Genomic DNA, 13,208 nt, shown 5'->3' on the forward strand with positions numbered 1-13,208 from the left:
ACCTTACCTAAGTAAGTAGTAAAAACTCACTTGAGTGTCACACCTCTCAGCGTGAGACTGCTATTGGATAGCTCTGATCTTAAATTGAGATCTTCGCTGGTTTCTCGGAATTCAAATGATGATTTTCTAAAAGAGATTTTCCTGCGCAGGAGGATTTGGGAGCCAAGCCCGAAAATCAACCACCAGCAGTATGAATCTTTCAGGTGAGTTTTACAGTACTAGTTCTAGGAGGGAGTAAAATGGACGGCTATTCCTGCTGGACGGATATTGGTATCATATCAGGACCTACAAAACACCTTTTTTCTAACTGTATTGATATATAACATGTCACTGCCATTTTCTCAAAGGTATGGTAGCACTACCACAGCTCTTACCCCTTTGGACTAGGTATACTACTATAGTTAGTAGGTACACTACTTAGGTAAGGTACACGTGCAACGACCCAGTCCGCATTTTGATAAAGAGAAACCGAAAAACAATAATCAAACCCCCGGGAGGAAATAAACAAAACGGAACGCGAGCTGCAACCCATGATATTGAACAGAAGCTACCTGCAAAGGACAGAAAAATAACACCCGTAGTAAAAGATCCACACAATGAAATTACGGCGCAGAAAAAGAAGTAGTCTACTCGTCATCAGCAGCAGGTGCCGTCGTGGTTTGATCCTGCATCTCTACGTCATCTGCCTTCACGACAGTGGCCGCATCTTCTTCGACTTTGCCGGAAAGATCATCATCCATCTCTTCGTCCTCGTCGTCACTGACAGCTGCCCTCTTCCGGTTACGCTTCTTGTCAGCCGCGGGATTAGAGGCGGCGGCAGCGGCGTCGAGCGGAGCGGTAGGGGCGTCAGTGACAACGTCATCGTCCTCGTCGTCAGAAGAGTTGACAACCTCAGCACTCTTGAAGTTCCCCGAGTCAGCCTGCCTGTTTCCGCGGGTAAGCTTCTTCCTCTTCTTCGACGGCCTCTTTGGTTCGTCGCCACTTTCGGCTGCGGCCGCACTACGACTACGGCGGGTACCGCTAGGACGTTCCTCTCCAGACTCGTCATCAGAGTCAACAAAGTCCTTCTTCTTTCTGCGGCGACCTTGGAGCCTGCCTTCTCCCTCTCCACGCTTGCGTCGCCGTCCCTCTCGGAGACCTTCCTCGCGTTCTTCTCTCTCACGCTCCTCGGCATCTTTGCGCTCAGCGTATTCGCGTGCCTGCTCGATCATGCGACGTCGCTCCTCAGCAACCTTGGCCTTGGCCTCCTGTTCACGACGTTGCGTCTCCTCCATCTGTTCCTGGCGGCGTCTGAGATCTTCGTCGCGGCGTTTACGCGCTTCGGCGAGCTTGGCAGCGTTGCGGTCCTCGTACTCCTTCTGGGTTACAATGGCTCGGTCCAACTGCTTGCGCGTGGTCCGGCCCATATTGGCACGTGCCTCGATGTCCTTGGGTGGGTACGGCGGTGACTTGTGCGCCGCTACCGTCTTGAATGTTCTGTTGAATCCCAGCAATTAGTTCTCTGTACTTCTCAGACTTCCCAATTTTGCCAAGTATTGGGAGAAGCTAGTAGGGAAGATATGGGGAACAAAAAACCCCGCGGCATGCTGAGATCCCGATGACCTGGATACCTCATCGCCGCGGACGACCGGCGGGTGAGACTGGAATACCTAGGACGGCAGGGGCATAGTGATGCTGACGATCGCCGACCCGTCCCCCTTAAGACCGTCCGCGGATATCCCAGTTGACTAGCGGCCATGCCACGTGTGTCCGGGAAGAACACCGTGTGCAAGAGCTAACCCGTGCAAGGAGGCAAAAGCGGGGCAGCGGGCAGCGGCGGAAGAAAATCAGATAACAAAATGGATCGATGACTTACTGTACGGCTTCGTCGAGTTCTTTGGCTGCAGCCTCCATTCCGGTCACACTCCGCTGAGTCTCACTGAGCTGCAAGATCTGGGTAACCAGTTCGCTCTGCACAAATGCCACATTGAACATGAAGACAGGGTTGTCCTTCACAATTTCGGAAGCCTGTACGAGACGCATGTCAGCGGGCGGATCATTCTCACCGGAATGCGAACTAACCTTTTTGGCGTACTCCAACGAGTTCTTAAGACTCTCGAAAGCTCTTTCCGGCTCCATCTTGCTCTCTTTCTTACCCTTGGCATACCACACTCTCCCGAGACAGCTGAGGATATTGGGATCTCGGCCTTGATTGTGCTTATTGAGGGCCGTTTCGTACTGTCGTGGCACATGGAGTTAGCGATCATGCCGTACCGAAAAAAGATCAATGAAGAATGCGGGCCTGAATATGCAGGAACACGTTCGAATAAACCCCCATGTGATGTACACCAATGATTATCCACACGAATTGACAAATAGAACGTGGGCATGGGTATCAAGCTGAGCGATATGTATGTCAGACGCAGGGGAATATCCCGCAGTATATCGAACCGACGCCGAGAAAACAAGGTTATCTTCATAGACATGCCACAAATCCCCAGATAGGTGACACATGGCGTGAGTGGGGATGGTCAATCGCGTAAACCGGCGCGCAATCACGCCTCGTCAGAGACGTTGTGCCACAACAGTAGTGACTTGCACATATTGCAATGCCCGCACAGGCCAGAAACCCCCCGCCGCAATATCGAGGTATTACCTGGTACCACTGTGAAGTGGTGCGGGTATCACCGGCGCCTACGATGCGAGACGGCGTTCCAAACCCGTGCGCAAGGCCAGGTGTCGAGAAGGAAAAAACTCAATCCAAAATTGGATTGGGAAAAAAAAAGGAGAATGTAAGAGGAAGCGACTTTGAGGCAGGGAAAACAGAAACGAGTGAGATAGAAAATAGGGGCGGACAAGAACTCACCATCTCAATCGCTCTACCCCACTGCTCCAACCCCGCCAGACAGTGTCCTAGATTGACCACCGCGTGTCCATCATTGGCTAGCGTCTCCCGCACTTTCGTCAAGACACCGACCGCATTTCTGAGGTCCTTCTTGTCTTCAATCAGGGCAATTGCGATTCCTTGCGCGGCATAGGCATTCTTCGGATCGAGCTGTAAGCACTTGTCGAAGAACTCAACAGCCTTCTCGTACGTCTTCCTCCTCTTTTCCTTATCTGCTTCCGAATTTCGTGGCATTTCTCGGGCGGTATGGAGGTACAGGTTTCCCATTCCAGCCAAAGAGAAGCGATCGTGCTTGTCGTATTGCTGAAGAGAGTGCTTGTAGTGCCGCTGCTCTGGATCCTCGGCGATGTTGACCGGAGGTTTTCGCTTCTGCTTGCTCAAGTACCAGCCATACAGAGCCCGAACCTCGAGGTTATTACCGTCCAACTGCATCAGCTTCGAGATCATCTTAGGGCCTTCCGCCGAACCACTCCGCAGAGCCATGTACGCAAGACGCATATTGGCATCCACGTAATCGTCGTGGAACTGAAGGAGCTGGTTGTAGTGCTTGGTCGCCTGCTCAAAGTTTCCCGCGGCTTCTTCACACCGGCCAAGGTTGTATGTGAGGGTCGTAGCGAGCGCATCAGCATCCAGATGTTCGTCCTTCTCCTGGTAGAGAGGAATCGACGTGAGTGCCTCTTGATACAACTCTCGTGCCCGATCGTAGTTTTCCTGGTGCCAATAGAGCGTAGCCATGTTGTTGATCAACTGGATTGGAACGAGAAGATCTTCGTCCGTGTCCTTGACTTCGGTGTAGATCTGATGTACAGCTTGCAAGCACTGGAGAGATTTCTCTGGTTGATCGTGTTCGTACAGTCGAGCAAGCGTAAGCAAAACAGCCTCGTTCGCTGGATCGGTCCTCTTGTCGTTCTTCCAGATGTTCCGTACACCTTCCAACAGCCATATCGCCTTCTTGTGAAGCTCGGTAATATCCTCCTTCGATCCTGTGAACCCGGACCGCGGGATCGCTGATAAGACGTCGTGCGCGTATAGTGTGCCGAGAATCGTCTTAGCCTCCATGCATTTTTGGTTTTCTTGGACAATCGCCTCAAACGTGAGCTTCGCGGATGACAGGTCCTTCATCAAGACCTGCACCTGGCCAACACCGATCTTGGCTGGCAGCCAACCACCCTCTCTCGCTTGATCACTCTTCCGATAACATGTCAATGCCGTCTGGTATTCGGTTTCCGCGTGAGCCTTCCTTCCTAGGATATACCAGCCATCACTCGTCACACCCGCAACATCACTGTACTCGATTGCCTTCTTCGCGAGCGTTTCACACTGCTGGAATCCCTTTTTGGAGAAGAAATGAGCAGCGAAAGTTGTGCACGCCATTGGGAGGTTCTTATCGAGCTTGTATGCTTTCTGCGTATGGTCGATGATTTGACGATAACTCTTACCCCAGTTGGGGTCGTATTCGGACAGCGTAGACGTTATGTATGTGTAGTACGCTGCCATCAGGACATGAGCTACCTTGGAGTCGGGATCAATCTCCAGTGCTCTCTCCCAGGCGGCCTTGGCATCGTCTTTAAAGCCGAGACTCCAAAAGCACATTCCGATGCCTATCCGTGGGTCGGGGTCCATATCAGGGCGCTTCATAAGCACCTCTTGATAGGCCTCAAGCGCTTTATCGTATCGCTTCTTGCCGTAAAAAACGCGCGCTTTGCCCATTGTCGCCAGCATGTTGCCCCCCCGAGATGTCCGTATGGTATCATCGAAGATCTTCATCGCCTGGTCGAGGTGGTGGTTTCGCTCGTTGACGTTCTGGGACGAAGTCTTGAAGATTGAGTAGATACCACGAGCGAGTGCGTTAACCGGCGCCGAGGGATCTAAACGCGTCGACTCGTTGAGAGTCTGTGTAGCAAGCTGGAGGTAATGCTCCTTCGTCTTGACCTCCGCCGTGTAGCCATTGGCATCTGCGCAACCGTCAGTGCACTTATTCCTACTCTTAAGGGGCAAACGGAGTCATACCAACAGTAGAACCGGTCCCAGTCCTTCCAGCCTCTCTACTCCTCTGCAAGAACAGCCATGTGAGGCAGTTCAGCATCGGCAGCTTCTCGTTTCTGTCGGTGACCGATGCGCGCGCCTGCAATCCTTTTGTCATAATCTCGATCGCCGTCTCGACCTTGTTGTGCTTCGCATACGCAAGCGCGATGTGCATCCAAAAGCGGCGTGGCGAGTTTTCGTTCTCGAGCAGTGTGCACAGCTCCGTAGGGTCGTCGGGGAGCGCGTCCGGGTCCACCTCGACAACCGCGGTCTCGTCGTCTTCATCGTCGTCACCAGCAGACACGGGAATGTCGATACTCGCGGGAATGTCGGCAAAGCGCTTTCGCCGCAATGTGGAGGCCCCGTTGGAATGACCGTTCATGGACGACGCCATGACCGGTAGCAGTGATGGTGTTAGGTTCGAGGTGGCTAATCTTCAATGCAAGTCGCGCAAAGATATCATGCGTGTATGGTGGGTCGCAGGCGATGTATTGAGCTTGCAAAGCTTGAAGAATGTGTATTAGGGTAAGGAGAGTGTGGTGGAGGAGAGTTGTGTGGTTATTGGGTGATGTTGCTGAAGCCAGAATAATAACCCGCAAGACGCCCGTCGCGCAGCGGCTCCTTGAGGGCCGGGTTACTTGCGCTAGCGCGTATCGCCAAGACACTGCGTTCCAACTGAACTAAAATGAGTGCTATCATGAGTCATTCTACTCACACGGCCGGAAATTTTGGCCCAACCCCGTGTGAGTACAATTGGAGACAAAACATATAAACTTCGATGAAGGCTAGAGACTGACACATCTTACATATTACAAGCGACGGTCACACTGGAAATGTACCAAATTCTTTTGACGAGCTGGTAAGCATACCCTGACGAGCCCACGCCGAGCTTTGCTTTGCGAGATATGGCCCGGAGGAGAAAAAAGAAAGTGTAAAATCAATGACGGCGTAACTATTTTTTTATACGATTCCGCAATAAGGCGGTACCGAAGCGTCAATCGCAGCACCAATACTCTACCGCCTGGTCGCGAGATCGTGTGAGACTCTGGTACTGGGTTTCACCGTTTTTTTTCCTACTGTACATTCCAAGGACTATGGGTTCGATTAAGGGAGAAAGCTATGAACGTTAATCACACCGAGGAAAGTAAATGTACGAAAGAGAGGAGGAGGAGCAGGAGCAGGAGGAGGAGGAGGAGGAGGAGGAGGAAGAGGAGGAAGGAAACCAAAACAATGTGCATCTGCGGACTCTATGGGCTCGTGTAAAGGGGGTCGGTTGCTACGATGAAGACATGATCATGTTGTTTGACGAGTGAGTGCCTGTGTCCGCCACACCGGCGGTGTCAGGTTCCAATCCGCCATTGCAGGAGGCATCACGAAGGATTGACGAAGCCTCACGATCCTAGACTCTTGGAACAATCCAAAAGCAAGTATTATTATACCTATAAGGGTAGTGGTGTGGCGTTTTACGGTGGCGTTTTCCGTGGCTCAACCCTAAGTTTCCGACCGTCGGATTTAAATACGCCCTGACCGCAACGTACATACTGTATAGTGAAGGGGAGGGTAAAAAATACGCTTTGTGACCGTACCGATAGGCCAAAAAGCGTATTTTTTACCCCCCCCCTTCACTATACAGTACATACTTAATAAGTATGTAAATGTAAAACTTATGTTCCGCAAAACCTGATTCGGCCGATAGGTACATCATACATCACGGTTTCATCGACCATAGCGACGCAACATCATACGGCATCTGTCAATGTATTATCACTCGCTTGGTGGGTCAGATGCACGCATAAATATCAGTGGTCATCCGTCTCCCCTCCCCACCATCTCTCCGCCCTCTGCGCCCTCTCCGCCCTCTCGCTTCTACGAAGTTGGCACGAAAACCCTGTCAATATCCGGGCCTGAACACCTCAACATCAGCACGTTTCCTCGTTTTATCGATTATAGACTCGGGCAACTCACCCCAACCGCCATCGACACCAGAGATGCGGATAGTATTGCTGGTGCCGGCATTCAGCTGTGCCGTGAAGCTGACGACCGCCGTCTCCTGCCCGGAACCACCAGGAATGAACGCCACGCGCTGGCCGACGCCGTTGACTTCGATCAGCGCAAACCGCTGCGTCGTGTCTCCGTTGGTATACCGCATGCGGATGGTGGTCCGCGTTGTGACGTCGCTCTGCACGTTGCTGAATGTTACTGTCCCACTCGAGGTCCCGCCGATGTAGCCGACCGCGGACCCGCTGCACCCGCTGCACGTCACGGTTTGGGCGCCGCCGCCGAGAGTCGCCGATTCCGCTTCGTAGACGGTATCGCTAGGCGCCGCCGACCAGCTGCCTGAGGAGACGGAAGGTATCCAGTTGTAATACCAGGGCTGCCACGGGGTAAGTTAGCGAAGGCGAGTGATGACAGCGGGAAGGAGGAGTGCAGACCAGCGAAGCAGTGGTGCCGGAAACGGTCAGCGGAAGCCAGACGTATGTGGAGCGCATTAGATTTGACGAGACCCAGCGATCACCCATGTACCTGCTCGCGAGATCAGTGGAGCACTACAGCGTTTCGGAAATATCAATGCGAACATCGCAAAGCTGTTTGAGACGGGAAGAATGAATGACGTCTGAGACGTGTGCGTGAGGGTGCCGACGGGGGCAACTGCGGAGTCGTATTAGCTGGGTGGCTCCCGGACATCCATCTACCGGTCCGTCACTCACAGGTGCTCCAGGCAGACCAGGGCCCGCTGAGACTGGTGGCGGTGGAGTAGAGATTGTCGTTCGCATCTGTCCGGCTCCGCAGTTAGACAAACACGTCCGACCATCCGGAGGAGGAGGAAAATTGCTTACTCCACCCCGTAAGCTTGCTCGCAAACATAAAGTACACGCCGTCTCGCTTCAGTATAGCCGGAGACTCGTACTTCTCCGCCCACGTATAGACTATACTCTCGACAGTGAGAAAGTCGCTCGATAGCTTCTCAATCCTCAATCCGTTGACCCGCTATTCGAAGTCAGCAGGTGTTGCGGTCGTTACGAGCGGAGCCAAGCGGATTTTCTCACATCTTCAGTCAGAAGGTACGCGGAGCCATCGTCGTCTACACGGAACGGTCAGCCGCCTCATTCGCCAGGACTCAGGATCCCGGGGGAGTCAGTGGAGCAGAACAGACCCTTATACATCCCGATATCGCGACTCTGGTAGCCCATCGGCTGGAAGCTTCCCTGGTAGGTATAGCTGCCACAGACGCTGTTTCCAACAGCGACGCCGACCTTTGCCTCGCCATAATTCGAGCTATCGATGTGCATATACAGCACAAACTTCCCAGTAGCATCGTTGTAGACCACCTTTGGGCGCTCCACCACGCGGCTCGGGCCCAGGTCACCGCTCGCGGCCAGAGTCAGCAGCTGGCCGACATACGTCCACTCGACGAGATTGGCCGAAGAGTAGCAGTTGACGGATTGGAACGAGGAGCCGTTCAGTTTGTTCTCGCCGATGAGGTAGTATGTACTGCCGACTTTGGTGATCGCCGCGCCGTGCGCTTGGATGTGCTGGCCGTTGGAGGCGGTCCAGCTACCTCCGGAGACCTGAGACGACCGAGTTTCAGCTAATGCCTCCTTAAGAGACAAACCGGAGGACGGGGGAAGCGGCGGGTACTATAGTTACGTACGATCTGCAGCGTCGCATGGACGAGGCTCGCCAAGCAAGCATTTATGAATAGTTGAAGAAACAGCATTGTGACGACACTAAATTTGTTGTTGTATACCGAAACTATGCATTCAGGAACGTCCGTCCCCCCACCACTCTTAACGTCTTCTTATACATACATGTTCAGCAATGGAACCGCATTTCTCCCGGTGGGAATAGAGTACATAGGCTGAAGTCCTCGCTTGCCTGCCTATAACCATATATTTCCCCGCGTTTTGATAAAGGGGGACGGAAACACGCGGGTCGATCAATGTCAAACGCCGACTACCGGTATGTATAGTAGGATGGGCGTAGGCAACTCACTTCCACATGGGAAGTTCACTTCCACAGGGCCAGGAAGTTCGCTTCCACGTGGGAAGCTCGCTTCGAACGTTGCGGGGAGATTTCATATGGATATATCCCTCAGTCGGGGAAACGATCAATTTTGTCTCCGAGAGAGAGAGGCCGGCAGCCCAGACCGTGAATCCGTCTATATCTATAGTACAAGGCCGCCATTATCCGGGCCGAGTACCGAGATTTGAATGTCCATCCCGTCGGTAACTTACCCCTCTTAATTGATTGAAAGCTCTGGTTGAAAGACGGTGGTTGGCCGAGAAGCATGCCATTCTAGCATAAGATATTAAATATTATCGTCAGACGCCGGTAACTGCGGGACGTCCGTTCAAGAAACATGTGAGAAAGCACCAGACAGAAACAAAAACCCCCAAACAAAAATACTCCTCCGCACAGAAAGACAAACAGCAAGGAAACACCGAATATCCCCGTCCTTCTCCATGAAGATCCTCCTTGATACATAGCCGCGGCTCTCCTGCTTCTACGGCGCAGGAGCTCCTCCCCGAGCTCTTCCCCAAGCTGGCCCACCCTTAAACCTCTCCCACCGCTCTTGCAGCTTCGCCACCTTCCTCTCGAACTCTTCCGTACCGTTTTCAGGACACTCCCCATCCGTAACCTCCTTCCCATCCTCGTACTGAGCACGTGGGTTGGTGTACTGATAATTGAAGATGTTTTGCCGAATATCCATCACCTCCCTCGTCTTAACCGGTCCCGCGAGCCTGCCCATCTCAAGTGGCCACTCCAGCGTGATATTCGCATCGGGGAAGTCGGCGTAGTCTTCTTCCGGGAAGAGGAAGGGTTGCGGCCTTAGCGGACCTGTTATTTCCGCCGTTCGCTCTTCAATATTCCTTGCTTGCCATTCCCACCAGATTCGGTCGATGTTCGCGTGGTGGAGATAGAACAGAGGGTCGACTGGGCCCAGGTATATGTCTGCGCCTGCCTTGGGACCACTACATGCAGAAATCTCGCCGTCAGCTCAACCGCAGGAATACGAGTTACGTTGCGTTGCGGCGAAGGACAGGTGCTTACCCAGCGATGAAGTGTCCGCAAGGATGGAGTCCAAAATACTGATCGTACGGTCCCAGCGCGCCTTGCAAGTTCTGGTACATGCTGATGTAATCTGGCTGGCGCTTCACCACCTCCTCGACTTCCCGTGTGCACCAGTTCCTACCCACCTTCTCGTTGATGGACCGCGTCAAGCACCGGTCGTCTCGCAGCTCGGTGAAGTTTCTGACGGCGATGTGGATGGTCCAATCTTTGAATGGACCGTCTTTCTGGCAGCCGCCACCAGAGCCGGTCGGCAGTCCTGGTGGCATCTCCGGGAAGGGACCCACTGATTCGCCAGCACCGCCGAATCCGTGCTCGACGTCGAATATCGGCGAGTCTCTTAGCTCCCCTGGATGAGAATCGAGAGAGTAGTCCCAGTAACTGAGGGGATGTCAAGGTATGCAGCAGTGGAGGCGTGAGGGAGAACTCACGGTTGGGTTCCCTCATAGCCGCACTGCTTCCTCAAAGCGTTCTCATAGACCCAAACGAAGTAGCGATGCCAAGGGAGGAATTGTGACTGTACGAATGGTTAGCACCTCTCCGAAAAATTTCACTCTTTCAAGGAGGGGACGACAACTGACTTCAACGTGCACGAAAGGCGTCCGGAGTTTATGCTCAGCGGCGAAATCCTCATACATCGTCAAGCTACTCGGCACGAGGTCCTGGTATGTGCCCGGCGTGCTATGCAAACACTTGACCGCCCTGATGTAGTCTTTTCTCTGCGGGATGGTCAACTGTCTCCTGCGATATTTGTTAGCTTCAGTGTTCACATCCAACGCCCCCGCCTTCGAAGGACCCACCATTCTTTCCGAACTCGCACGGGCTCCGTCGAATACGCAGCGTCATATCCAAACGGATGGTCGGAGTTTGAGGGGTAATTGGGAACTACAAGTGCCCCGGCCACAGTCACCAGGAAGATCGTGATGATAGTTGTAAACCACATTCTGTCGTGTGTGCTGGATCGGTTTGTTGTGGCCCAAGTGCGGTAGGGAGTACGATATATAAAGGTTAGCACATGTGCCCATTACCTCTACATACCCCCGTCCCCCTGTCTCCCGTCCGCTCGTCCGCCAGGAAGACGGAACGTTTGTTTGTTTTTTTCACTGCTTTTTTGGTGGCCATCACCTGTAGGCTGCACTGCCCGGGTCCGTGGACAACACACAAGGCGAGAGGTATCTATGTACATATGGATATCCCTCGCAACGAGGCTGATGCGGAAACGGGTCTTTTACGCGGAGCGTCTGGTGTCGATAATTTTGAAGATACCTTGCCACTGATTGGCCAGTATATGGGGTACGATGCAGGTGAGATACAGGTGAGATATGCTAGATGAGAGGGAGGGGGGGAGGAGGCCTCCGACAGAATTAGATGGTTGAAACACCCCCGCCTTCCCGAGCAAACAAACTGGTGGTGACAAGGGATTGTTTTGCTAGCATCTCCGTCCATGCGTCCGATCTGCCATTCGTCTTGGAGTTAATCTGAGAACGTTGGAACCATTAGTGATTCACATGCAGGCCGGTTGAGCAGCCCCGTCATCCTCGCAATTGGATGCATGTATGTACGTGCGGACCTGGAAATATCCCCACCAAAGTCGAGTGAGAGAGACGAGAACTCCGATCCCCCACCCCTCGCAAGACCGATGCGAATGCGCTACAGCTGAAGCCTTGCAAGTCCCAGCTACAGCCCGAAGACGTGCCACATATCTAGAACCGGGGACGGCGATGCCTCAGTGCTCACTTGGATCTGATCCGTACACACGCCCCTCCCACACACACACACAGACACGCTCCAGCACCATTGGTCGGCACAAGAACGCTTCGCTGCTGTCGTTATAGATCTATATCGGCACTTTATTCACGGCCCTTAGAACGAGTTGTCTCTATTAGACGGAGGAAACTATTACCAGTACACTGTACACTTCATGCCGGCTTCTCCATGCCGGTCTGGTAAGGCGATTTCTGGTAAGAAATTGGGGTAACTAGCCTCCAGTTATCCTGTCTCGGGACTCGAGCAGAGCTACCGTACCCTGCAGTTGGGTAGTTGCCTAGACTGCTGCTCATGGCGCTGGTGCAGGTGCATGGATGGGCGTTCACTTCTGGGAGTCGAAGAGACCGCTCAAGGGTGATAACTGACGAGTCACAACGTCACAATCAGCTGGCCACGTCGAGTAGATACGAGAGCCATGATTGGGGGAGACCGCAATGTTGTGGCTGTAAGGAATCTGCAGGATGCAAGTAGTATGAAGACAAGCTTTTCGGTTAGCGGGACCAGTTGCGGCATGAGAACAAGCTTTCTCCAGCTGGTGCGACCCTTGGTTGCTATCCTGGGATCCTGGGATCCTGGGATCCTGGGAATGAAATACATACGCGAGCTGAGAGCATCACGGAAGGCTGAAGGTGCAGCACTGAAGAATCGAAATAACTCCTCCGTTGATGACCCGTATCATCTCGTACTCGTAAGTTGCAGTGGGATGAGGGCATCCTGGACCATCCAACTTTGCCGGAGGTACCTGCGCCCTGGGTTAGGGGATTCGAGGTGGAGGGCACAGTGAAGATCCGGGGACGTTCAAGACGGAAAACACAGCAAAGATCCGGGAGTGTTTGAAGGGAAGACACAGCTGAGATCCAGGCAGATTTGAAGTTGAAGGCAGCTGAGATCCAGCGGCATTCGAGGCAGAAGACACAGCGACGATCCTGCGGATTCGGGACTGGGCCTGCAAAGCCGGTTTGGACAGAGCTCTCATATTGGCACGACTCAGTCGACCCCGTGTCCCCACCGACCTACCGGTCACGATGTTTGGCCGTTTGAGCTTCCAGCCAGCCGGATACATCCGCTCCACGGGTCGTTCTATCCAAGCTATTGGACATCTGTGCTGGTGGCGGGAAATCGCTGCTAAACACAGACACGAACGGCCGGCTTCATAGGCAACAGGCCACCAGTCTGACGTGGACGGCACGTTCCGTGGACCCTACCTTTAGGGAAACAGTTTTTCGCCCTGTCGTCGCTCCGTCGAGGTCGCCATGAGTAAAACTTTACTCCAGAGGTGTAGTCACTGGTGCTCTCGCTGATTTCCCATGTCTAGGAATTCCGATCATTCGTGAGCATTTTTCAACGGACTACCTAGAGATGCAAGGGGACGGTTCTTGCATCCTGAAATAACGATTGAGTTCCATATCCAGTGGGAAACCGTGTGGACGGTCATACGGCGATTACAAGAAGTAAAAAAGAA

At 53.2% G+C, this 13,208-nt stretch overlaps 3 protein-coding genes across 3 annotated transcripts; all 3 read right to left on the minus strand.

Annotated features, from left to right (window-relative positions):
• Positions 1–285: 285 nt before the first annotated feature.
• Positions 286–5,500, minus strand: BZA05DRAFT_392301 (uncharacterized protein). The gene is made up of 5 exons (XM_051483080.1): positions 4,895–5,500; positions 2,846–4,839; positions 2,062–2,217; positions 1,856–2,007; positions 286–1,476 (listed from the first exon to the last, which is right to left on the minus strand). Exons 1-5 carry the CDS (start codon positions 5,301–5,303, stop codon positions 627–629), a joined length of 3,561 nt encoding a protein of 1,186 aa, XP_051341151.1. The 5' UTR covers positions 5,304–5,500; the 3' UTR covers positions 286–626.
• A 1,101-nt stretch (positions 5,501–6,601) lies between these two features.
• BZA05DRAFT_392302 (galactan 1,3-beta-galactosidase) lies at positions 6,602–8,708 on the minus strand. The gene is made up of 9 exons (XM_051483081.1): positions 8,562–8,708; positions 8,064–8,478; positions 7,957–7,991; positions 7,747–7,897; positions 7,618–7,683; positions 7,486–7,558; positions 7,342–7,432; positions 6,875–7,283; positions 6,602–6,813 (listed from the first exon to the last, which is right to left on the minus strand). The coding sequence occupies exons 1-9, from the start codon at positions 8,625–8,627 to the stop codon at positions 6,776–6,778; spliced, it is 1,344 nt and encodes a 447-aa protein (XP_051341152.1). The 5' UTR covers positions 8,628–8,708; the 3' UTR covers positions 6,602–6,775.
• A 572-nt stretch (positions 8,709–9,280) lies between these two features.
• BZA05DRAFT_434947 (uncharacterized protein) lies at positions 9,281–10,971 on the minus strand. Its single transcript, XM_051486347.1, has 5 exons — positions 10,780–10,971; positions 10,561–10,720; positions 10,411–10,496; positions 9,962–10,360; positions 9,281–9,882 (listed from the first exon to the last, which is right to left on the minus strand). Exons 1-5 carry the CDS (start codon positions 10,920–10,922, stop codon positions 9,414–9,416), a joined length of 1,257 nt encoding a protein of 418 aa, XP_051341153.1. The 5' UTR covers positions 10,923–10,971; the 3' UTR covers positions 9,281–9,413.
• Positions 10,972–13,208: the final 2,237 nt, after the last annotated feature.

The sequence above is a fragment of the Tricharina praecox genome, assembly GCF_024521635.1.
Source record: "Tricharina praecox strain CBS 144465 chromosome Unknown BZA05scaffold_7, whole genome shotgun sequence".
NCBI classification, from domain to species: Eukaryota; Fungi; Ascomycota; class Pezizomycetes; order Pezizales; family Pyronemataceae; genus Tricharina; species Tricharina praecox.